The sequence below is a fragment of the Cygnus olor genome, chromosome 2 (genome assembly GCF_009769625.2).
Source record: "Cygnus olor isolate bCygOlo1 chromosome 2, bCygOlo1.pri.v2, whole genome shotgun sequence".
Lineage (NCBI taxonomy): Eukaryota > Metazoa > Chordata > Aves > Anseriformes > Anatidae > Cygnus > Cygnus olor.
The window spans coordinates 35937396-35960972 of NC_049170.1; the positions used below are offsets into that span (position 1 = coordinate 35937396).

The following is a 23577-nucleotide window of genomic DNA, read 5'->3' on the forward strand; positions in this document are numbered from 1 at the left end:
AAGAGCGGCCCCGGGCTCGCCGCAATCGTGATCGTAACCGAGGCCTTGTGGGCCGCGGGGCAGCCGCCGCCCCCGGGCGCCCAGCCCGCGGAGAGCCCCGGGGGAGCGGCCCCGACGGCGGAGCGGGGTTTCGGAGCCTTTCCGCCAGGGTTCCCCAGGGAACCAATGGCCAGCCCGGGGGGGGGGGCTGCGTGGGGGAGAGCCGCCGGAGGGGCCGGCAGCCCCCGGCACGCGTGGGCCTTGCCGGCGTTGGTGCGCGGAGTGGTGCGGAGCGGAGCGGCGCAGGCAGAGTCGGGCTCTTCCCTCCCCCGGGCGGCCGAGAGCTTTCTGCTGGCTGGGTTTTGATAAATCCGGACAGCAAAAGAAAAGCAGCCCCCCCCCTCCCGTCCCCCTCCCGAGCTCGACCCGGGCTGAGCAGAACGCAAAAACGCACCTGACCTTGAATGCAGCCTACGAGACATATTAAAATCCCGCAAGCAGGCAGGGACTCGCTTAGGAGCTAGCTAACCTTGAAGAACTTGTCAAGCTTCCCCCCTCGGCTGCCGTGTTTATCTGAGGAATCAAAGGAGCCTCCGTTGCAGATGGGGAACAATGGCATTGGGACTTGACGCCTACAGATAACTTCAGCTTTAAGATTTCTTCGGGCACAAAGGACCCTCGCACCAAGCATACCTGGTGATGATATCAACTGAAGTAATTAAGGCAGTTTCGTGCTGTAGAGAGAAAGGTGGAGCCCCAACAACATGAAACTACCTAAACCACAGAGCAGTTCTCAGGCGCTAATTATTACTTTCCCCATAGCCGTGGTCTTTAACGCAAGGATCCCGCTACGAAAATAAAACCAGAGACGTGACTACAGCATCCCTCTCGCCCGCCCGCCCGCCCGCCCGCACACCCCGCCGGCACCCCCTCCGCGCCCCTCGGCCAGACTCGGGTGGGTTAATGAAAACGAGAGAGAAATATCATCATAACCTCCCCTCCAGGCAGCTCTCGCCTCTCCATGCAGATGCAAACGGGAAGAAAAGGCCGTGCACGACAATGTTACATCATAAAAAGCTAACGGCTCCCACTAAGCCCGGGTTCAAAGTCTACCCCCCCCCCCCCGCCTCCCAGCATACACATACCCGGGAAGAAAGCATTAGCTGTCGCTCTTCTCCCAGCCCTCGTTTTGCCTTTCCTTTGTGCAAGACTCTGCTAGCAAAGCATGCAGCAAAAAGAAGGGAGGATGCAAAAAGCAGCCCGGGTGAAGTAAGCTCTCCCGCATGCAGCCAGGTAGGGAACAGCCTTGTCTAAGGGGGGGTGGAAGCGGCCCGGTGGCACGAAGGGGACTCTCATGTGTCCTCGTCCCCCCCCCCCCCCCCCCCCCCCCCCCCATGCGCTCACCTTTACGGTTTCTTCTGAGCCCTGAGATAAAGCTAGGTTTTGTCACCGTCCTCTGGAGCTAAAAGATCTCCGCACACTCGTAGGTGCTTGATTAAAAATAAAAAAAATCCGTTCCCGACCCTCAAGAAATAGTAATTTGCTTCCTCAGTCTATGCAGCTCCTCAGTCAACTGAAACCACTCGTTCAAGACAGCAACAATCCAGATATACTAGCAAGTCATAAAACTGAACAAAAGCCGACAAACCTTAGAGCACCATCGCTATATGGCCCAGACAAATTACGACCGTCTAGGTAATATTTAAATAGATTCCTAAAGTAATTGCAGGGGGTTTAAGCAACTATTCCTGTTGTAAAAGTTCTTGAAGACATAAAGTAGAACCTGAGGATAAACAGTCACAAAAAGAGGTAAAATTAAAAGGATTCATTCCACTTTTTTTATTCTTCTATGAGAACATAAACATCGTCTTTTTCACGCACAGCAGCATTACAATATTAATTTATTCCGATTTAAGGTAAGAACTAGATATAGCTAGAACTAACATTTATAATAACGATAGAATGCATTTGCTTAAAACAGTATCGGCATTTTAATAATAATAGACATTTATACATATCTGTAATTATAGTTTTTCCCCTTCTTTCTTTTTTTTTTAATCTTTTTAAATTTTTTCATCTATATGCTTGACCCTTTGATGCATGTAACTTCACAGTATAAAGGAAGACGAACATATTCTCCCTTGCTATCTTAGACTCTGGCTCAGAAAGTCCTTCTGATGTTCAGGATATACACTTTTCAGTGAAATTAGTGAGGAAAAAGTGACTATTTTTTTCTCAAGGGGCAATTGTTGTGTGCTTGTCCTGTGTTACCAATGGTAACGTTATTTATAGACAAAAAAAAATCACTAATTCCACATATTTAAGCAAAACTACATTAAGTAAATATCTACAACCAGAAAGAGAGAGAGAAATTCAGAGGTAAGTGTCATAATTTAGTCCATGAGCAACACGAATTCTTTTATACCTTTAAAGAGAAGAGATTTCATTTTCCTGGCCAATTTTAAAGCTGTAATGTTGACTTTCAAGGTAAAGGGGGAAAAAAATCGCTCTTAACGCCAGTTCCCATGAAGCCCTTTTAAAGGATGCCTGCATTTCATTATTGTAAGTCCTGCTTCTCGAAGGAAAAAGGGGGGAGGGGGGAGAAAAGGAAAGGAAAACAGAGGGGGAAAAAGCAGAGCTCCCAATATATAGAAATATGGCAAGGCTTAAATTATTCATTCTGAAGCTACGTACAGTCCAAGTTGCACCTCCTATAATTTAAAAGAATGCACCTTTAACCGAGCTCGTTTACTTTTCGGAGAGATATGAAGGGGAAAGATATTTGCAGCTCCTGAAATCATATTTCTGGGTTTCAAAGCTTGAAAGAAGAATTCGGGCCCGGGGAAGCCTGCAGGAACCAGGGAGGTTCACACATGGCATTTTGTGCATTAGCATGGCTTTCTTCCGCCCCCCCCGCCACCCCAAAGTAGCTATTAAGAGGTTAAGGACATATTGAGAACGTCTAAAATCGTTAATCCATACAGGTGCAGATGACTACAGCCTAGGAAAATGATACTGGCTCTTTAAACCATAAAGATGTGTTTATAGGTTCATCAAGAGAAATTAAAGTTGGCTGTGAGCTCCCGAATCCTATTCTCTCTGTTCATTTTCTTCAGTTTCATTCTGCGGTTCTGAAACCAGATTTTAACTTGTCTGTCTGTGAGGTGGACTGTGCGGCTGATCTCTAGGCGACGCTCACGAGTCAGGTACATATTGAACAGAAACTCCTTTTCCAGCTCGAGAGTTTGATGCTTGGTATAGGGGCACCGTTTCTTTCGGCCACTTTTTGCGGTTAGCCAGTTTGCTGCATTTTCTCCTTTTGAATTGCCTAGTTTTGAGAAAGTAAAAGAGGGACGTTACCAGCGGGTAGGAGGCGATGAGCTGGGGAGGGAGAGGGGGAAAAGTGTGCGTGTGTGTGTGCGGGTGTGCGCACAGGGGTTCGCTCCTGCAGCTGCGGCCCCAGGGCAGAGCTGAGATGTGGGGAGCCCCGGGGGGGGGGGAACCTCGCTTCCGAGAGCTTCAAAGCGGTTTCCTAAAGGCCCTGGAGCTGGCCGGGAACAGCCTTGCCTCTGCTGGGATGCTCGGCGGGGAGCGCGGCCCGCTGGGCAGCTCGTCTCCAAACCCCCAAAATAGGCTTTTACCCGCTCCGACCCCACTGCTGCTGGAAGACGACTTAGTGGATGGCCTGGGGTCTTTTTTTACTCCCCCCTCCCCCGAGACACCTGTTTCCCCTCAAAAAACAAACGAACAAACAAAAAACCCTGCGGATCTGAACTTTGTAAATGTGCTCTGGAGGCTGAAAACAAGGTGAGCTGCAGAGCAGGAGTCTCCCTGTGTCCTGCCCCTGCCGTCTCAGGAAGCTTCGCCATGGCCCTCTCTTCTCCAAAGGTTTGGGAGAAAAATACAATAAAAATAAAAGAGAAAAAAAATCACCCGTTGCAGGGTGTTTATTCCTATCGTTGGAAGCGGCTGGGAAAGAGATAAAACCGATCCCTCGGTGGCTCGGAGTGGTTCGTTGTTGTGGGGGCGACTCTCTAGGAGTTTGTTTTTCTTTTGCTTGCTTTTTGTTTTAATACTATTATTTTCCAACGGGGCGCCTGAAGGAATAACAGGGCGTCTGAAATGCAGCCAGAGGGAAGCGCCTGAAAAGCCTGCAGCCCAGGGAAAGGGAGTTATTTTTTTGCCATGGGGACCAGAAAGGGAAATAAATAAGCAAATGAATAAATAACAAGCCTGTTATCTAGTGTAGACGCTGAAGGATATTCGCGGTGCATTCATCAGTCTAATTTGATAGCAGTTCATAGATGGCACATTTCAGCGCGGCTGTTATTCTGAAAAGCATTCTGGATCGTAAAATATAACTTACCGCGTTAATAGGTTTATTTATTGGCACTGCCTATTGCTTATTTTGGATGCTTTACAAACATCTCTGTTATCTGGTAGGCACCTTCGCATCGCAGGGGAAAGATTGATCTCGCTTTGCTATACGTTTAAGCCGCATGCAGGCTAAAGTTGCCCAGAGCAGAGGCTCTAAAGGTTTTAAACTATAGGACGGACATGAAATTTTTACGGCAACCCCATGCCCGAATATTACAAAGTTCACAAGGTCAGTGTGAGCAGCGCTTCTTGGCAGCCCCGCAGGGCTGCTGGGATCCTCCTTTCGCCTTGCCACGCTCCTCGGCCGCTTTTCCTTTCTCATTACCACCGCTACCATTCCTTAAGCCTCACCGCCACCGTCACCGTTATTTGCTTACCTACGGGCTCTTTCTCGGGAGAGGCTTTGCTGCTCTCCGACGGGGCTGGGGAGAGCTCCTCGGCGGTGGAAGACGAAGCCTGGGTCTCGTCCTCCCGCTGGGAGCCGCACGCCAAGGGGCTGGGGGAGCGCTCCTCGTCCTCCTTCCTCCCCGCGTCCGGGACGGGAGGCAGAGATGGAGGTGTCTGGAAGCGGCCGGGGGGCTGCGGAGGGAAGGGGGCAGCCCCGGGAGGCCCCGCGCCGTAGCTCTTGGAGGTGCCATAAGCCTGGGAGAGGCGGAAATAGCCCGGGACGGGAACCCCGGTGCCGTTGCTGGCTGGGCTGACCTCGGCGCTCAGCCTCGGGAAGGGAGCGAGGTCAGTGGCGGCCGAGCCTTTGGGGCATTTCTCTGAGTCATAGAGGCAGTAGGAGCTCTCCTCCTTAATGTTTTGAGCGAAGGAGCACGAGGTGGCCTGCTGGCTCTCCGGCTCTTCCATGCGACAGGACCGGGGGGGGTCTAGCCACACTTCCATCCCTGACACGTAGGGGTGCGAGGTGGGGACCATGCTTTGAGAAGTACCTTCATTGCGTTTGCTCAAAACGGGGAAAAGTCCGCAGCTTTGCAGCCCGTAGGACAGATCGGACGCTTGTGGCAGGTAGATCCCACTGTTGGGATAGTAGCCGCCTCCGCCTCCGCCTCCGCCTCCTGCTCCCGCCGCTTCCCCTCTGCCCGAGCTGATCAAGGAGTCTACCAAAAAAGAGTTTGCGGCCGGGCTCTCTGAGCATGACATTGTTGTGGAATAATTTGGCGAAGGGAGCAGATAGCCCTTTCTGGCTGACATTTCTTGTGCAAAACATGCTGAATATGATTAGAGATACCCCCGCACCACGGCGGACGTTTGCAGCCAATGGAAGCCCGGGCCTCCCCAGCAACCCCTCCCCGTCTGGTTTCGTATGCACCGAGCTGCTCTCAGGTCGACCTCTGAATTTGGGATATGGATGTATATTAATGCGGGAGATGGATTTCCACCCGCACGCGCGGCGCACATGGGCGAGCGCCTGCGCCCGTGCGGGAGCTGCGCGCCGGGGAAGGGGCAGGAGTGGGGCTGGGGGGCACCCACCCCGAGACGTGCTCCCCTGCTATGGCCCGCACAGCGATAAAACAGCCCCGACCGCCCCGATGTTTATTGTACCTAGGCTGAGGCTGCATCCAGATGAAGTTTTTATTAGCGCTCCTCTCCCCGCGGTTGGGCTTGCCGGAAGCGATGCGCGCTCACCTCCCCGCGCAGCCCGCGTGTGTCGCGAAATTAATAAAGCCGCGGGTTTTATGGCCGGGCTCCGCTCGTTTTATTTGATTGTCTCGTTTTTTAAGGAATAAAAGACGTGTTATTGTTTATCACGGATCATTGGGAGCCGTAAAGGGGCCTGGTGTCTCTTGCGTTAAAGTGCTGGGGAAGGGGCTGCTTCCAGCTCAGCATCACCACCACGACGCCAGGCTGGGCTTAGATTTCCTAGAGATAAAACGCTCGCTGCTGCGCTCGGGGATCTCAGAGGGAGCAATGCCACTCTGGGAGGATTAATTGTGCGGTTGCAGCTTCTAATGCTGTAGTTAACGCTGGATTCTTCCCGAGGTCTGATTGCCATTTAAAATCTAAAGCCAGACATACGCCACAGAAAGAATCCAGACGCGAGCAGTTCAAATGGATCCTCGCATGATGCTGCGCACCCTGTTTATTGACGTGTTTATATTTGGGCCGTCGTTTTGATTCCTCCCTCCCTCCATTTGGGTCATTCACTTTTCGCCTCTTCAAAAGCACCGTCTCTGTCACAAGCACCGTACTAAATAATAGAAAGAAGGATAAGTAGATGAATCCTGAGATACTAGACAGCTCTGTCCAGCCAATATGTAATTGTGGCGGAGGGAGCAGACAGATAGCAGACAGACAAGCACGCAGACAGAGAGACAGATAGATTTTCTAATGAATCGCTTAATGATCGCTTGCTTTCACTTCCATCATCTCTCGCTTATGCCATTTGGAAGTCGCCTATCAGCCTGCCCCGAGGAATTAAGCCTTCTTCAGCCTAAGCGGAGCCTGCGGCTCTCAGGGCTTTTCCAGCGCTCGCTGCCCACCCCTGAGGAGCCGGCCTCGCTCCTCTCCCCCTCGGCAGCCCGGGGAAGCGGAGGCGGCCGGCTCCCCGCTCCCGGCCGCCTGGGAGAGCGGGGGCAGCGCCGGTACCGGCGCGGCCTCAGCTCTGCCCCGGACGGAGCCACCGGGCCCGGGCACTGGCCCCCGGCTCGTGGCTCGGCGGGCCCCAGCCCCTCGGTCCCCCGGTCCCCCGGCCCCTCGGTCCCCGGTCCCCAGCCCCCGGCCCCTACCCTTGGCTTTCGCAGCGCCCCGCAGGCGGCCAGGGGCAGGCTCTGCCCTCCGCCCCACGGCTCTGTCACGCCTCACGTGGTCGCCCCCGCGAGCCTTTGCCTTGCCGGGGGGAAAATCTTGTTTGCCACATTTTGACATTGGCCCGGACGAGTCGCTCCGTGCAGGAGGCAGCGGGACGTGCCTGTTGGTTTCCGCAGGCGAGTTAAGCTGCTGGGGCCCTCCCGGGGCTCCGTCCTTCATCAGCTGGGGCAGGGAGAGGTTGTTACAACTTTGCAGGACCCATAAAACCTTGATGGAAAGGCGTCTTATTTTTCCAGCCTTCTCGAGTGAGCACCAAGGCACCGCTCCTCTCTGAGCGCTGTAGGATGGAGTGATAGGAGCCGGCCCGACAGCCTATAGAAACCCTCCGAGTTTTTCCCCGCATTTGCTCCTGGAATACTGTTTGTGTTTCCCAAAGCCGGCTAAGCCCACGATGTGTTAATGTGTGATGGACAAACCCTTATCAGATTCCTATGAGGGCCGTATCGCTGCTAACAAAATTAATACCATATAAGGGACCGTTTTATTGGCCAGTATACAGGAAGGCCATTATCAATAGGCTTAGCGTTATAAATGCAGATCTAAATAAAATGAAACGTGAGCCCCGACTCCTCGTTCCCAATACATTTCTCTACACGAGTCAGGTATAAAAATTACTCCGGGGAAGTCCGCTCTTGCGGTATGTTTATTTTGCATTTGCCAAATTAAATAGAAATGGATTGCAAACCCAAAAGCCATACGGAATCGAGGAGTAACACTTGAAATCCTTCCAAAGCTGTTTTTAAAATAAGCAGCTCCCTTTTAAAATTTGGATTAAAGCGGGGAAAGGCCTATAAAAGCACGTTACGATCCTCATCAGCCTGAATAAAAAGGACTCAAAATGCATCGCAACAAACACGAGCCGGCTGCTTCTCTCCCTCGGAAAGCGAATGCAGGCAAAATCAGACAAAAGGCGCAGAGGCCGGGAACAGCTCGGACGAAGAGAACCAGGTTTTAGCTTAACTTTCCCTTCGCCCCCCGGCCAGGCCCCCGCAGGTTTCGTAGCCAAAGGTCTGGCGATGCAGGGGCTGGGGTTCAGCACTCGGTCGGGAACGCAGAGGACCGGCAGGAGCCGCCGGTCCTTGTGCTTATAATAACGCCCGGTGCTGGTTTGATGGTCAAGGCACTCCGCCTGGATCATGAACTCCGCTCGCCGTTGCATTCTCCCCGCTTTCTTTAATCGCTAACAAGGCCAAGGCAAATAGTAACCAGCATCATCAAAGCCAGTGGAGTAAAACTAATAACGTTCACTTGATTCTTAACTATAAAAGATAATGGTCAATTCTGCCTAAACTGAACTAATTTGGCATGCATTGGGTGTTGCTACCGCATTTCCAGCGCTTAACAATGTGTCCCTTGGAGCTTAACCCCCATTTAAAAGAAATTTTAAAGAATATTGTGGACGCCAGGGGACGAGAAATGCTTTCTTTTTAATTCTGCTCCCGTAAGGAAAGCTATCCCAGGGTCTATAAAACCGGGCAAATAAAATTCTGATAAATATCAAAAGCAGCGAGTAGGTGATTTCGCGCAGAATCTAAATTCGCGGCGTACATAGACAACACTATCAAAATAAAACTTTATTGATCTAAGAAAAATATAATAGATGCATTAATAGCGTCGTTAAGCCGTTTTATTGGTTGGACTAAAATTAAAAACAAAAAGGGAATAAATAAAAACCGACAGCTCAGCCTAAGCAAACTCTGACTGGAAATTTCAAAACGCATCATGTTAAACCGTGATTTATCTTTTTATTATTAGCCTGTATAAACCAAAAGATCAGCACTGTTAATCCAGAGACCCATTTTGTAAGCTAATTAAAATATGCTTTTATTTGTAGACAGGGGCAAACTGCAATTTGCGAAAATGTAAATGGCCTTGCAGTTTGTTGCAGGAGTGCATGCGCCGCCTATCTGAGAATATAGCTGCAGATTACATTTTATACATCTCGAAAAATTAATGCAATCAGGGTATAGTTATTTAATATTGGAACTGTCAGTTGTCAGGAACGTGCATGTGTGCCAGATTCCTTCTTTTCTTTCTTTCATTTTTTTTCTTTTTCTGGATTTGCTCCAAAGAAGGCGGATTTCATACAGGAGGTTTAGGAACTGCGTCCGTGCCAAGTTAGGTGACAAATGACGGCCCCACTAATTTTATCTTTACTAGAAATTCTTTCACGCTGGGGGGGTGGGGGGGAATTGGCTTGTTGTGGCGGATTATCCTGTTAAAAATTAGGCTGAGATTTAATTTTATTCCAGCCATCCGGAGGCTTGTTCTCCTAACGATATTTCAGAGTGTATGTGTATCAGTTTACTCATTTGGATTAGGAACATATTTTGCAAGTAATTTTGACGAGCTCCGAATTCTAGTATGAGGCAGAACAAAATACACCCCGACCAATTCATGAAGGCTTTATCTCCTCGCCATTCCTCCGGCACTGGTAAGGAGAACGGTGCTTTCTATTGTCTGGAGAGCCCCAAACACCATGCAGAAGCAACAGCGGTATCGGGTTATATCTCTATCGGTAAAATCTTAAATATACAAATCTGTCTTTTAAGTGCACCCTTTTTATCGAGAGAGATGGGCCGCGCAGCTGTATTAAGCGAAACTTAATTGAAACTGTATCCCCTCTCCCCTTTTTGTAGCCCTTTTTTCTTTAAGATCTGGATGCATGTACAAATGTATTTTTTGGTTGCGGTATAGCTTGGCTCTCAGACACAAACGTTGGCTTGAAGTTTCGATTTCAGAGCATTTAATGAAAAGATTGTGACAAAAAAAAAAAAAAAAAAAAAAAAAAAAGAGCTTATGAAAAAGCCTCCCAGGGGTTTGGATGTGGTATGTGAACTGAAGTTGAGTACACGATTAATTAAACACAGTGTAGACACTGAGTTGGCCTCGCCTCTTCCCTCCAAAACATGCAAACCCAAATCATGTGAAATAATAAACAGTTATTGTAAGAAACAAGCTTGTTTTTTTAAAATATTATCCTATGACCGCGGCCGTCAGTAAACAATTCGTAACCAGAGGGCGCTTTAACTGCTGCTGGGGTCCCTTTGATTTATTCAGTGGAGTATTGAATGGGGCAGGGAAACAACAAGGGGAAAAATAAATATTTGATCAAATATGCTGAGTTTAACTCGACTGGCGTAAAATGAAATGTTGCAAAGGGACCCTCGGCAATTGCCTTGCTCCTTCTCGAGACGTGACTTCTTACGTCCTGGCGTTTCCGAGGGGAGGTCAAAAGAGATCAGCGTGCCCGAGCTTTTAATGGAGCATCTTTGATGAAATCGATAGGTTCCGATAATCATCTGAAAAATGCTCTCTGCCGACTGAACATGTGCTTTTAACTACGCTTGCAGCAGTTCCCCAGGAGCACAATTTTAAAGGGCGCTGTCTTAAGAATACTGCAGGCGAGTTGCATTAATTTACATACGAAGACTCCTTTGAGAGCAAGGACAATTTTTTTTCCCTCAGATAATTGAATACGGCATACCCTCTCATAGGAAACAAGCAGATTAAAATATGTAGCCAAACCAGTATCTCCATACAATACCACCTTTCCTCCTCCCCCCTTCTCAAATGGAGACATAACAAAAACATGTGAAACTTTTATGGGCGAGAAAAGTAACCTGGAGTTAGGGATACTCGTAGCGAGGATAGAGTTTCAAAGCTACAACCCCGAGCAACCCTGAGTACATGAGAATGCGTGACTGTTGTTTGTTTACAGCACATGGTCTAGTTCGGATGGATAGATGGATAGATAGATACCCAAATCTGGTCCTGCACGAGCATTGACTTAACGTGCAACCGCATGCGTAGTTTTTAGCACAAATGTGTCAAAACTTGTTTACCACAGGCTGTGTCCAGCTGCGAGGAAGCAGGCTATCCTTTTAAGTTACCAAACGACCCTAACCAAACTACAGTTCAAGTCCAATAAGATCGTCAGAATTGTCTGTCATTTGCAGTCTGGGTTGCCATAGATCTAGTTGATTGAAGACACCTACTGTTCCACACATAAATGTCAAGTTTCATAATATTTCCAGCGCTACAATTTTTTATAACTGGAAGAAATCTACAAGTTTCTCTGAAAAATATTTCCAGATCCCCTGGATTTTCCACGCCGCCGGCCAAAACTTTATGAAGAGACAGAAAAAGGTCAGCTGCGACTTCGAAAGTCCCTGAAATATTATTGCCCGGGTTTAAGCCCGACTTTTTTTTTTTTTTCTTGCCTCGCTCCCTCTGCCCGCGGTTCTCCTCCAAGGTGCCTGACGGAGCCAGGTCGGGGCACGGGCCACCCCAGCGCCCTGGTGACACCCCGGTGACAACCGCACACGCCTCACAGGGCACCCGGCGAGCACTTACCTTCGCGCATTTCCCAACCCACAGCCCAGCGGCTCTACCTCTCCACCTCTTCCTCCCCTTGACTTTCGCAACGCGGAGCCCGGAAAGTGCAAAGAATTGAACGTGCGGCTGCAAAGTGAACAAAGGCCAAGATTTCGCAGGGCTGCTCCCCTCGCCCCGGGCGGCTTTGACATTGATCTGAAGATCGCCATCTTGTGGCAAAGCGGCCCCGACGCCGCCGCCGCCGCCGCCGCCGCCGCGGGCGGCCCCCGCTGCAAGCCGTCGGGTGGCGGCGCGGGGCGCCGGGCAGCGGCCGCTCACCTCCCCTCGCCTCCCTCTGATCCGCAGGAGCAGGAACAGCCGCCGAACCGCCGGCCTTTATAGCGGGGCATTCCGCCTGTGCGAGCGGACAAGTCACGGACACTTTTTATGGCCGCATTGTCACAGCGGCACAGAGGATGCGATTTTATTGGGCTAGGAAATCAAACCCCGAGCAGAGAAACTCCATGGTTTAACTGTCTCTGGGATTGGCCATGAATGCCAGTTAATTTTTAACCGGGGAAGGAAGCTTTCTCGCTAAACTTTCATTGTCCTTCGGCTCTCCATCCGTCCCTCTGTCTCTCTCCCGCCGCCTGTCCATGTCCATCCGTCCGTCCGTTGCCTTTGAGCTCGCCTTCCCCCCCAGCACGCTGGACAAACAAACAAACAAACAAACAAACAAAGTCCCCTTTCCCCCCCTCGCTCTCCTAACGTTTCCTTCGACGGGATGTCGCCTGGCTGGGTGGCGGTTGTCAGCAGAGGCCCCAAGTCAGTAAGTCCTTCACCTCAAGGTTATGGGTGATGTCCAAGCAATACAGAAGTTCAAAGCCAGTAAACAATGCGAAAAAGGAATGTACTTTCTTCTCGCGATTAGGAATAGGGTCAACATTAAAGATCCTAGCACTCTTCCCCAAACACATTCCCATCTCAGCTATTGTTTTCCTTTGGTTTTCCCCCCCTCCTAACTTTCTCCCTCCCCCCGCCCGCCTCAGCCCACCCCCTCCTTGCCTTGGAGATCAAGGACAATTTCAAACAGGCCATTTCCACCACACTGCCATGCGGAATTTTTTTTTCAAAGACAACAGTTTTCTTAGGGCTCTCACGCTCCTCAGCACATCCATCGGCTGCCCCGGACCTTCCCTTTGGTGCTGGGCGCATGAAATATGCCCCAAGCGCTCCCGACACCGCGACCACTTCCAGAGCAGCCCTCCTGGCTGAGGGTGCTGGGGAGCAAACAACAATGTCACAGCAAGCCCTCCACACAAGACCTTGCTCTACCGGCACTGGCAGGACAAGGGAAGGGCCTAGCACGTAGCCAGCTGTGACCATGCTTCGTTTTCCATTCCTGAGCCCCGCCGGCACGGTGCTCGAACAAGCAAGCCCAGGTTCCCTTGTTTACGCCAGGGCAGAAGATTTAGCAGCGAGGGTTCACAAAAGGATAAGCATTTCTCCCGGAATGACTGACCAAGGTCAGGAGGAGTTTCGGGTCCCAAAGTCCATCAGGCAAAATAACGTTGCAGTAACGTAACACCAGAATGAAAAATATAAAGTTTCCATTTTTTTTTTATTTTCCTTGTGCGCTGTTCCACTGTATACATGCAACCAAGTACTTCCGCATATTAAAAGAAAACTGTATATACATATAGTCGATACATATTGAAAACAGTGATGTCATATAAAGATACTGCATTTTGTGAACCGTGTCAAAGAAATTACATCCATTCAGTAAATTTATTAATCAAAAAACATTCTTATCACCACTTTGTTGCACATGTAAAGAAATCCCACACCCTCGAGCCCCAAAGGAAAAAAATCAGGAAAAAAAAAAAAAGCATTCGAACAAAATAGGTCATGGGTTCTTTTTTTATTATTTACAAGTCTTGTAAAACACCGTTCCTGTATGAAATATACATTCAGATATTCTCAACAGCAAATTACCTTAACGATAGAACACCGTATCCTTTGTAAACTGATATAGAATTTTAAATATTTTCCTTTTTTTTCTTTTTCTTCTTTTAAATTGCATTTTTTTCACGCTTTGGTTCCTGCAGGGAAATATATATATTTATAGATATTTAAAATAACTCCAAACAACTCTTCATTCTTTGCATATGTCGACTGGGCGACAAAGTCGAGCTCGTGACATTTAAAGTAGACAACAACAAAATTACCATATTTACATTGTTTGGCTTCTGATTAAACTCCTCACTAGCCACCTTTAAAAGAACAGGCGATTGAGTTATTTTAATGATCCAATGTGTGTGCATTGCACAACTCCAAGTTTCAATTAAGTGTTGTGTGGTATTTGCTAAACTGTCGTTCTCCACAGGTATTTCCTGAAGAAAGTTTGTGAGCCAGAAGCCAGAAGGTTAGTTTCCTTTATGCATTTTTTTCTTCTAAAACGCTGAAATTCACACTTTTTTTGCCGTGTGACTTTATTTTTAGCATTTAAATATGATTTGTCTCCAGAAAGATGGCAACGTGTGGTCAGTTGTCATAAATAAAACGAGAGCTAGTTAAAATTTGCTAAATCTTTGCGCTTTTATTTTTTTTCAGTGATTGTTTCTTTACGACATATGGCAAATTTATACCTGATTTTTCTTTCTTTCTTTTTTTTTTTTTTTAGTAAATAATTAAGTCTTTCACTTAGTTTTCTTCTTTCTTCCCCCTCCCCCCTTGCTCCCACCCCCCTCCAAAGGAAACACTATTATACCCATCACTACATCCATATTACAACTGCTCGTGGTTGGCCTCGTGAAGGTGTAGGCATGTCACCCCCCCCTTAATTTTCTCTTCCTCCCCTCCAATTCTCATCTCAACCCCATGGGCGATGGTGGAGCGCTGCCTGCGAGATAGAAAATCGCCGCCAGGAAGGGCAGGAGATTATTTCGGAAAGTTTGCCTCCTGCAGCGGTCCTGGTTGAGGGAGCAGGGCCCGGCGGTGTCCCCGCACATGTTGGGCACCGCGGGTTTGGGGTGGGGGGCCGGGGGCGCCGTCCCCGCCCGCGGCTGCCGAAATCGGGAGCAGGATGGGGCGCGGTGCCTGGGAAGGTAAGAGGTATGGGCTTGGCGCTCAGAGGTGACGTGCACTTTAGAAATGGATGCCATGTGTGTCAAAATCAAACCGATTCCAGTTGATATGTAAATATATCTATATATATATATAAAAAGAAATCGTCGTGGAAGTCCCAGAGCGGATTTACATGTATGTAAAACCTCGGATTCTTCTAGTCCCGTCAGATACACACCTCCTTCCTCCGTGTAACCCCGTGGCTTGACCTTGTCAAGGGCGAAATCGGAATTTAATCTCGTCTTGAAAAACCCTATGAGTTTTAAAGTAGTGGATTAGCTGAGTAATATTGTAATCGGTCCCTGTTAATTTTTTTTTCTTTCATTCTTCTGTTTTGAAACCATATTTTTACTTGGCGGTCGGTCAGATTGAGCATTCGGGAGAGCTGCAGGCGTTTCTCTTTGTTTATGTAGACACTGAAGAAGAATTCCCTTTCTAACTCTCTAATCTGGTATTTGGTGTATGGGCATCTCTTTTTACGGGTACGTTGTCCACCTGTGGAGCGAGAAAAGGCAGAAGGGTTTGTCACTCAGCGCTACCGCCGGTGGGGGCCGAGGAGGGCCGGGAGGGGTGGGGGGACCGGGGCACCGGGGCAAAACACATTCATATGGAAAAGACGCATTTTGCCCACTCTGGGGCCGCCCTCGGCCGGTCCTCCGCCTGGGCGGCTGCGGGGGGTCCCGGGCCCGGGACCCTCCGGGACCCTCCGGGACTCGCCGGCTCCCGCAGCGCCGCGGCCCCCGGCACCGGGCAGGGCGCGACCCCCGCCGGGAAGCGGGGCTGCGGCCTCGCTCGGCGGGAGGAAGGGGCAAAAGGGTCGAGGGGACGGCGGCCGCGGCTCGCCAGAGCAGGGAGCGAGCCTTTGTAGGCGGCCTCGGCGGGCGCCAGGAGCACGGAGGCTCCCCGGGGAAGCCTCCACCTGGCTGCCTCCAGCAGCGGCCCGGGGGCACCGGCACCCCGCCGCCAGCCCTGCCGGCTCCCCGCTGTCCCTCGCTCGGAGCCCGAGCCCTGCCGCCCGGCCCCAGCCCAGACACAGCCTCGGAGCCCGGGGCTGCAGCTGAGCGCCGCCTGCTCCCCCAGCCCGCCGCTGCGAAGCACGGTCTCGGCTCTGCCGAGGTCTTCTCCTCGCGATTAGCCAGCACGGTTTTTAAGTTCATTAAGCGGAATATAAAAGGTTTCAGGGTTCAGGAACTCTTTACATGAAACGCAGCCGCTATCCCTTTAAAAACTTCCTTTTCTGGTACAGTTCATTGTCGAGGTATTTTTTTCCCCCAGCCGTATACTAGCTTTGCCTTTTAAAAAGCCCACATAAAAAAATCAGACTTTGACAGATTGAATAACAATTGTAAGTAACAAACTGTTGGACAGAAGGCAACACGTAATTGCCACAGCGCCTTAGTAAAATGGCTTCCTTTAGACAAAAAGGCCAGCTTTAGGTTAATTTGTTTCTTTTAATATATTGCTACAGTTCAGGCGGCTACTTTATCTGTTAAACGCTATTCTAGCGCAATCGTTAAAACGGCGATGGCTTTGAATTCGGCTCCTAACTAGACTCCTGGTGCAACACATGGCTTTTATAAAATCACTGGATTACATCGATATCAAAGGAGTCGGGATCCCCCCTTTTCGCCGCATTTACAGGCATCGAACGTCCGTTATTATATTTTCGAGAGCTGACCGCAGAGCCCCTCTTTCTTCTTATTAAAAAGAAAAGAGGAAGGAGAAAGAAATTTTTTTTAAAGGCATCCATTGCCCGGTGGGTATTTCACGGCCAATTTCAGCACTAAACACGTGATCTCGCCTTTTATAACAAAGTTTTGTTGGGGGAAATCTAAAGGCCCTTCATAAACCTTATATGCTTATAAAACAGCATATAAAAATTTAACAGCGGCGGTGCGCTAGATTTCAACCTCCCTTTCCTAAAGCGCTCGGGCGCTGCCTTTATACGTACTGGAGCTGCCGGATTTCTCCTCATTGTTGCCGGAAGATGACTCGGGGCTGCTGCTGCTCTCCGGCCGCCTCCTCCTCTCCTTCTCCGCGGCCACCGCCGCCGCCGCCCTGCCGCAGCCGCCCTCCGAACTTGAAGTTGCCGCCGTCGCCCCGGCGGCCGCGGGCGCTTTGTCGCCGCTCTTGTCCAGCGAATAGTCCGCTGAGGACAGGTTATCCGCGGTGCCGTAAGCCGTCTCGAAAAACTGGTCGAAAGCCTGGGGCAGGACCCCGTTCCTGCCCACCGTGCTATAGAAATTGGAGGAGACGTTGGCGCTGGGGTGGTAGACGTTAGCTGTGTTTTTGCCGAACATCTCGCCCATGCTAGCAGTGGTGGTGGAAGGCAAGCAGTCTCTGTGCATGATCTCCTCTGCGGAGTAGCAGTGGGGCAGATTGTTCCTGGGGTGCCATTTACTGGAGGGATCAATGGCATATTCCCTGAAGGTAACTTCTCTCACAGGTTGGACCTGGGGCAGGTTGGAAGAGTAGGAGTATGTCATAGGGCGAGAAGACGGGGTCTGGGGCAAAAAAGAAGGGAGGCTGGAAAAATCAGGACCCGAGACGTAGTAAGTACAACTTGGCAAATACATGTTAGAGGAACAAGGAACACGCTCATCAAAATCCATCATTAGGGCTACCTCGGCTTCTCCGCATTAGCTGAGCTTAACATGATTCTCTAACGCAGCTGCCCCTTTGAAGCGGATCCGTGAAGGAGGAAAATTGGGAGACGTCGGCTGACGTGGAGAGCTCGCCCCAGCCCGGCAGGGAGGTGCGGTCACGTGACGCCACGCCAAATTGACAAGCGGCGGCTCCGGGCCCTCGCCCCTTCGGAGCCGGCTCGGGGGATGCAACAGATCGGCACGGCGCCGGGCCCCCCCCCCCCCCCCCCGGGGTAACGCAGCCCCCCTCCGGGGCACTGCCCCCCGCTCCGGGGGATGCCCCCCCGAAGGGTACTGCACCCCCCCCGGCCGCCCGGTTCCCCGGCGGAGCGGCTTAGCCATCCCCGCAGGGCTAGGTGAGAGCTCTCTGTTTGTTTGTTTGCTCGCCGGGCTGGAAAAAAAAAAAAGAAAAGAAAAAGCAATGAGCGAGCAGGAGGAATCCAGCGCCGAGCCCTTCGAGGAGGCTGCTGGCTAGCAGGAAGCTCCTGAAGGAGCGGCCGTGGCTTTTTTTTTTTTTTTTTCTTTTTTTAGCTCGCCTTGGTTCGCTCTGCCTGCCCACCGACCCAAGGGAAAAAGAGAAAAAAAAAAAAAAAAAAGACGCAAAAAAAAAGCCCTCGCCCTGCAGGGTTTTGCTGGAAACGTTACTAGGAAGAATGTGCCAGGGTCAAGTCTGTACTGATTTTCATGGTGAATAGATTACATGCTTGCATTCATGTTCACTTCCGAAGCGCTTAGTGTCTTCCTTCCCTTACTTACATATTAACCTCAAATACCCCGCGCGGCTTCATCCCAGCTTTACTAGAGGTAGCTCCAGAGATTTCACTCCCCGATCGCAGGTTCCCTTCCCTCGCCCCCCCAAACCGTCGCTCGCCTATGTGCGACGCCAGAAAGCCCTTTAAACTGCAGACCGCTGAGCTCAAAAGTGTTTGCTGATCTCTTCGCCTCCGCGCTGCTGCTAAATACTTGGGAAACCAGGGGATGTTGGGCTGCCCCGCTTTGACAAATATTCGGGGTTTAATTGCCAGAAGCCTAGTTAAAATGATTTGACATACTATTAACCCCTAGGAACAAACTCGCCGTACCGTGATGCTTGCCTTTTCGCCTCGTACCGTCGCTGAAGGCTGAGACCCAGGGAGACCTATTTTAAAAACGTGGTTAAACTTTTACTATTGTTGCATGAAAGGGATGATATAGAAAGCGGATTGTACAGGGCAGAGACTAAAAAGCACTTCTCTGCCAATAAAAATGCACACCCCACCGAATGAGCAGAGCCAAAGAAAACAGAGAAATACGCCAAAGAATACAGCACCTTTTCAGGCATGGACATCCCTCGGCTGTTGGAAAAAAATATTTTTTGCTAGTCTGATGCTCGATTTCAGAAAAGAAATATTTGGGTTCCGGCTGGATTTAATCAAAATAGAAAAACAGAACGGCAAAAGGCTATTGTGAAGTCGGTGCTCTTATGAAATTAGACGTGATTCGAGATCTGTCCCCCCCCTGGGCTTGGGAGGCTAATGGAAGGGAAACTAAAATGCTAGGGAAATAATATTTGGATTTCCCCCCCCCCCTCCCCTTCCTCTGCAGTGCTGTGGAAGTATTTATATATCCGGAGAAAGTTCTATAGTAAATTCTGGAGATCTTCGGTATTTAAATGTCAACATCGATTTGTTTATTTATTGCTTAGCTTATCGTAACTGACTCAATAACAAATCTAATCATGTTGTGCACAGAAAAAATATTCTCATTATGTATTTTCCCTACATTATAGTTAACTATTACATTTGAATTCAAGCTGTAAATTCAATATTATCAAGTAATTACTTTGTAGTGGAGTAAACTAATTTATTAGCATTAATGTTTATATGCCTTTTTCTTATTTTACAAGGGTTACCATTCACAAATCAAATGCTCTGGACGTATCCCCGTAATGAACTCTTTATTTTGGTTTGCTGCAAGAACTTCTCATGCTTGCTGCATGTCTGCGAGCTGAACTTGAAATTAATGAATTAATCTTCAAGCTTGACATATTTGCTAGAAAGTGGATGGGAAGAGATTGCATGTCGTCAAAACCGCCAGCAGAAGACTGCATTGTCGTTTAGGGATTGTAAAAGCGTTTGGGGATTTTCCCTCCCTCTCTCTCTCTCTCTCTCTCTCTCCCACCTCCCTCCCCACACAACTTGGGCTTGGGGGGGTGCAAGATCTCTGGTTGGCTTTTTCCTTAACGCTATACTTCTGCTCGCATCTCATTTCTCCCCCAGCTTTTGTCGGGGGGTGGTGAGGGTGGGAGTCCTCTTTTGGTACCCGAGCGCTGTTTATTTTTCCTCTGTCCCCCCACCCTCCGACTCCGTCCACGAAGAAATCTCCCCCCACACCCTGCTCTCACACAGTTTCCCCCCCCCAACAAAAAAGGAATGTATAAGGATTTCAGTGACTTTGAGATAACAAAGGCGCCACCATTGCAGAGCCTCGCCCCGCCTCTGTGTGATGGCAAACAAATTCTTGCACTTGTATTAGGGCTTTTAAGGCTATAATTGAACACGGCGCGTCTAGGAGAACCGAAAACAGTTCTAGACTGACCTGCGGTTTTATAGCACTTTGGCAGTCAACTTCAGCTTGTGTCAGAGCAGACATGACAGAGCTGCCCGGCGCTTAATCGCGGGACGCCACCTACTTGGACTCACTGCAGCCCCCCTCTCGCACTAAATAAATTTTAGAGCTAGGAGTGGGGAGCAAAAAGCTGGCGCAGGTTTGTATGGGGCTCTTTCCTGCACCTCCCTGCGGCCGGGGCTGCCGAGCCGTGAGGGGCTCGGCCGTGCCAGAGGTCGGGGCTGCCTCCGGGAAACAAAGGGAAATTAAGGCAAGAGGGGCGAGGAGGCACCAGCAGCCCGGCCACCCTCCTGCGAGACCAGGCGTGTGTGGGAGAGTGTGTGGGCATATGTGTGCTTGCACAGCCTGCGCACGTGCAGCCCCGATGCCTGCTTTTGTGTTGCTCGCGGGCTGCCCACCCCCCCCCCCCCAAAAAAAAAAAAAAAAGGAAAAAAAAAAAAGGAAAAAAAAGGAAAAAAGGACAACCACCCCAAGCAGCATATTTGCTCAATCCTGCTTGCAGCGCGAGGGGACCCCAAAAATCAGAGAAGGTAATGGGGAAGGCTGCGAGAGGCGCAGCGCGTCTGGGAGCGAGTAGACACCCAAGGCACACAGACTGTTCTCTGCTTTATTTGCTGTTAAGTGAAACAGAGATAATGTACGCTTAAAGCCCCGGAATGTGTGGGTAATTGCAGGGAGCCTGCTGTTAAGTTGCTGTGTTCAGCACAATTATCAATGTTGATTATTTGGTCTAATGTTGAATTGCTCTTTTAATACAGTAATTGGGACTTCCGCGTTGAGGAAGGGGGGAAAATCGAGCCTTCCCCTTCCTAACCTCAGTGAAAACAACATCAACAAAGGGAGGCATTTCGTTTTGAGAAGCAAAATGCATTCGTTACGCCTTCCCGAGTATTTCGGACGGATTAGAGAGGGTAACGTGGCTAAAAACGGTACGAATTTTGCAGCTCCGCTGCAGCACATTTTGCGCAGGACGAACGTGGCCAAGAGGTGGGGAGGCTGTGAGCACATTTACCCATTTAGCTAAGCTAAACAAAGCGAGGAAAAAGCTACATCTCTTCTTTGGAGGAATATAAACAGAGCTAGGACGCCTCGATAGCCCAGCTTTTATATATACAGATCGCGTGCAAAGGGAACTGTTTAACTTACTACCGCTGTTCTCCAAAAGGTCAAGTTCTATAGTATCCAAACTGTTGTCTTTTTTTTTTTTTTGTACTGCGTTTTGTTTTAAACATTTTCAGTCCACCGTTTACCTTGCCTATAGGGTGGGTGCCTGTAATTAACAGGGGAAACGTGTGCTAAAAGGAATTTGTGTCAAGAAGAGCTAATTAAAATATTGCCCGACCACTGCTTTAACTCTCTTACTCTCCCTTCGCGTAGGCACGGCGAGGATTGCTGCGGGTCAACCACAGGAAAGTATCTCAGGAATTACGACAGCGTTTTGTAAACTTACGGGATGATTACAGTGTACAAAGACTTATAGGAAAAGTGTAATACGAGGGAATTCACAGCGTTTTTGCCTACGAAAGGCACGTCCCCTCCCCCTTTTTTTTTTCCAATGAAAATAAGGCCATAAGGCGATAATTCTTCTCAAAATTTGCCAGGAATGCAGCTTCAGAAACGCACGGTGATTGTTTGGATTTAAAATATTTCGGGCTCAGAAGGTCTTTACCGGCGTTTGTTCTTTTCTGTGCGCTTTTTAAATTTATATATATATATATATTTTCTGTTATGGAAAGGAGCTATACGAATCCATCTATTAGAAAAAAAAATCTAAATACGTTTCCTTCAGCACCGTAATAGAAGGAAGTGTAACAATAGCTATCTACGATTTTTCAAATATTAATTTACCTCATAATTTGAAGTGATTTTTGATAACGGCAAGGGGGAACCCTTGTGCTGTGATACGGAACAGGCTATGTATTGTCCCAAACCTGAAGCAGTATGGTTGTTACTTTACTAGGAAACTGCAGAATACGTGTAAAAAGAAAGGGCAAATTTAAACAGAATCCAAGGCAAGGTTATTCTGACTTTTTTTGTTGTATTTAATCTGATTGCGTTATTTCAAAGACTTGAACTTCTCTCGAAAGGCTGTGGTCATCTGGGAGTAGAAAATTTTAGATTGTTTTTTAATATCAATTACCGAAACCCTTTCCTTACTCTATCACCTCTTAGTCGCAGAGATGGAAACGTTTCAGGGGGTGTTTTTTTTATTTATTTATTTTTTTTTTCAACTTCCCAATCCACCCGTTTACTTTGAACATTAGAATAAAATGGCTTCGGACCGAAAGAAAAAAATCTACCCTGCTCTGAAGATAAACCACGGTATTTTGCATCCCTTTGCGACGATGGACCGGTCCATCTGCAGTCAGACTCTGACTCCTGTAGTTGCAACAAGCAGAAATATCGGGGGCGTTTTTCAAAGCAGGAAGCTTATTCCAGCAAGATAACTTCTCTTTCTCGAGCACTATTTTCTTGCCCTTTTGCAGCCAAACGATTTGTTGTTCTAACACACTCCCAGCATCTTTACAAGCGCGGAGGGTTTCTTATAACGCTGTGTGTCCTAAAACCCTGCCTCTCCAGTACTCTGTGCCCCCCGCTCTGCTTCGCTGAAGCCCTTCTAAAATTTAGTTTGTATTTACTGCTCGTAGCTTGCTGCTGGAAGACAATAGAGGCAGATTTGGCAGTAAAGGGGGCGTAAGGAATTATTATCGTAGACCGTCAAATATTTCAGAAATTGACCGACTGGCGATGCTGCCATAAATGTCTCTTTTTCTGCACATGAATGCTCTGTGAGGTTTTCCCGACACGTGAAAGTGCGCACTCATTCGTTTCTTTTTTTCCCATGTACCCAGATACAGGTGCAGGAGACTTCTGACAAAGCCAGGGTACGGGAGAGGGGTGTCTGGACCCAGCGGCGGGCTCTAAAACGGGTGCGAGAGCGAATTTCCCACCGCTTCCCACCCAGACCCACTGGGAACTGGGTCATTAGCGTCGGTGGCAGGAAGCAGGTTCCAGTCACCTTTCATGTGCCAGTATTTTATGTGGGATTGATCCGAGCGGTGGAGGTAACATCCCCAGCGATTCCTTGAAAGTGCGGTGTTATTAAACAATGCGGTTATGCCTGCGGCCGGCAACATCTCGGGCGATGTTCCCATGCAAAGTTCACCCGCAACCCGGAATGCCGCTTCACACATTTAAAAAAAAAAAAAAAAAAAAAAAAAGAGAAGCCCGCCCAAACATTCCCATGTCGACTTACATTTAAAAGTATCGCTACAACTGATGCCTTGAACTTGACCTTAGATTTGTTAATCCAGGAAATATATTCAGTGAGGGGAAAAAAAAAAAAAAAAAAAAAAAAAGAACTCCAATCGCGTTGCCTTTGACAAACGGGGATTCTTCTGCCTCCAAGCTCAGGATGCAAACAACACAGGCGGGTTATTAGATATATGACGTGCCCTCTGCATTAAGGGCAGAAAGCTACAGAAAGCGAACTGCCCCAACGCCGAGACAAGCTTGTCGTAGTTAGGGTGTTCCTGTGATGCCAAGCTCCAGAGTTTGCCGCACTCGGTACAGAAATTCGAGTCAAGGTAATCGACCGGGATTCTCAGCTTAATTGAATTTTATAGGATATAATGTTCTCGCTAACGCACACTGAATGTTAACAGTGATTTATAAAGGCTTTTTATTTTTTTATTTTTATTTTATTTTGCCC

At 49.0% G+C, this 23577-nt stretch overlaps 2 protein-coding genes and 2 long non-coding RNA genes across 5 annotated transcripts; 2 read left to right on the forward strand and 2 right to left on the reverse strand.

Annotated features, from left to right (window-relative positions):
* Positions 1-1807: 1807 nt before the first annotated feature.
* Positions 1808-7496, reverse strand: HOXA10 (homeobox A10). The gene is made up of 3 exons (XM_040549078.1): positions 7089-7496; positions 4734-6550; positions 1808-3307 (listed from the first exon to the last, which is right to left on the reverse strand). The coding sequence occupies exons 2-3, from the start codon at positions 5551-5553 to the stop codon at positions 3033-3035; spliced, it is 1095 nt and encodes a 364-aa protein (XP_040405012.1). The 5' UTR covers positions 5554-6550; positions 7089-7496; the 3' UTR covers positions 1808-3032.
* Positions 7497-13101: 5605 nt separating this feature from the next.
* On the reverse strand, positions 13102-17285 carry HOXA11 (homeobox A11). The gene is made up of 2 exons (XM_040549422.1): positions 16565-17285; positions 13102-15108 (listed from the first exon to the last, which is right to left on the reverse strand). The coding sequence occupies exons 1-2, from the start codon at positions 17226-17228 to the stop codon at positions 14876-14878; spliced, it is 897 nt and encodes a 298-aa protein (XP_040405356.1). The 5' UTR covers positions 17229-17285; the 3' UTR covers positions 13102-14875.
* LOC121066070 lies at positions 16907-19109 on the forward strand. Of its 2 annotated transcripts, XR_005817487.1 has the most exons (3): positions 16907-17043; positions 17285-17614; positions 18324-19109. It is a non-coding gene; the product is annotated as an uncharacterized LOC121066070 (long non-coding RNA). The 2 variants fall into 2 exon arrangements; XR_005817486.1 differs by having other exon boundaries at positions 17285-19109.
* A 1590-nt stretch (positions 19110-20699) lies between these two features.
* LOC121065798 lies at positions 20700-23191 on the forward strand. Its single transcript, XR_005817315.1, has 2 exons — positions 20700-20794; positions 21243-23191. It is a non-coding gene; the product is annotated as an uncharacterized LOC121065798 (long non-coding RNA).
* The last annotated feature ends 386 nt before the right edge of the window (positions 23192-23577 follow it).

What these genes read in the sequence shown, in the direction of transcription:
- HOXA10 (XM_040549078.1), bottom strand. Translation starts at nt 5,553, where the DNA reads ATGTCAGCCAGAAAGGGCTATCTGCTCCCTTCGCCAAATTATTCCACA. An exon ending in TCCCGAGAAAGAGCCCGTAG is followed by an intron (nt 3,308 to 4,733) that starts GTAAGCAAATAA and finishes TCTCAAAACTAG; the next exon opens with GCAATTCAAAAGGAGAAAAT.
- HOXA11 (XM_040549422.1), bottom strand. Translation starts at nt 17,228, where the DNA reads ATGATGGATTTTGATGAGCGTGTTCCTTGTTCCTCTAACATGTATTTG. An exon ending in GGAGAAATCCGGCAGCTCCA is followed by an intron (nt 15,109 to 16,564) that starts GTACGTATAAAG and finishes CTCGCTCCACAG; the next exon opens with GTGGACAACGTACCCGTAAA.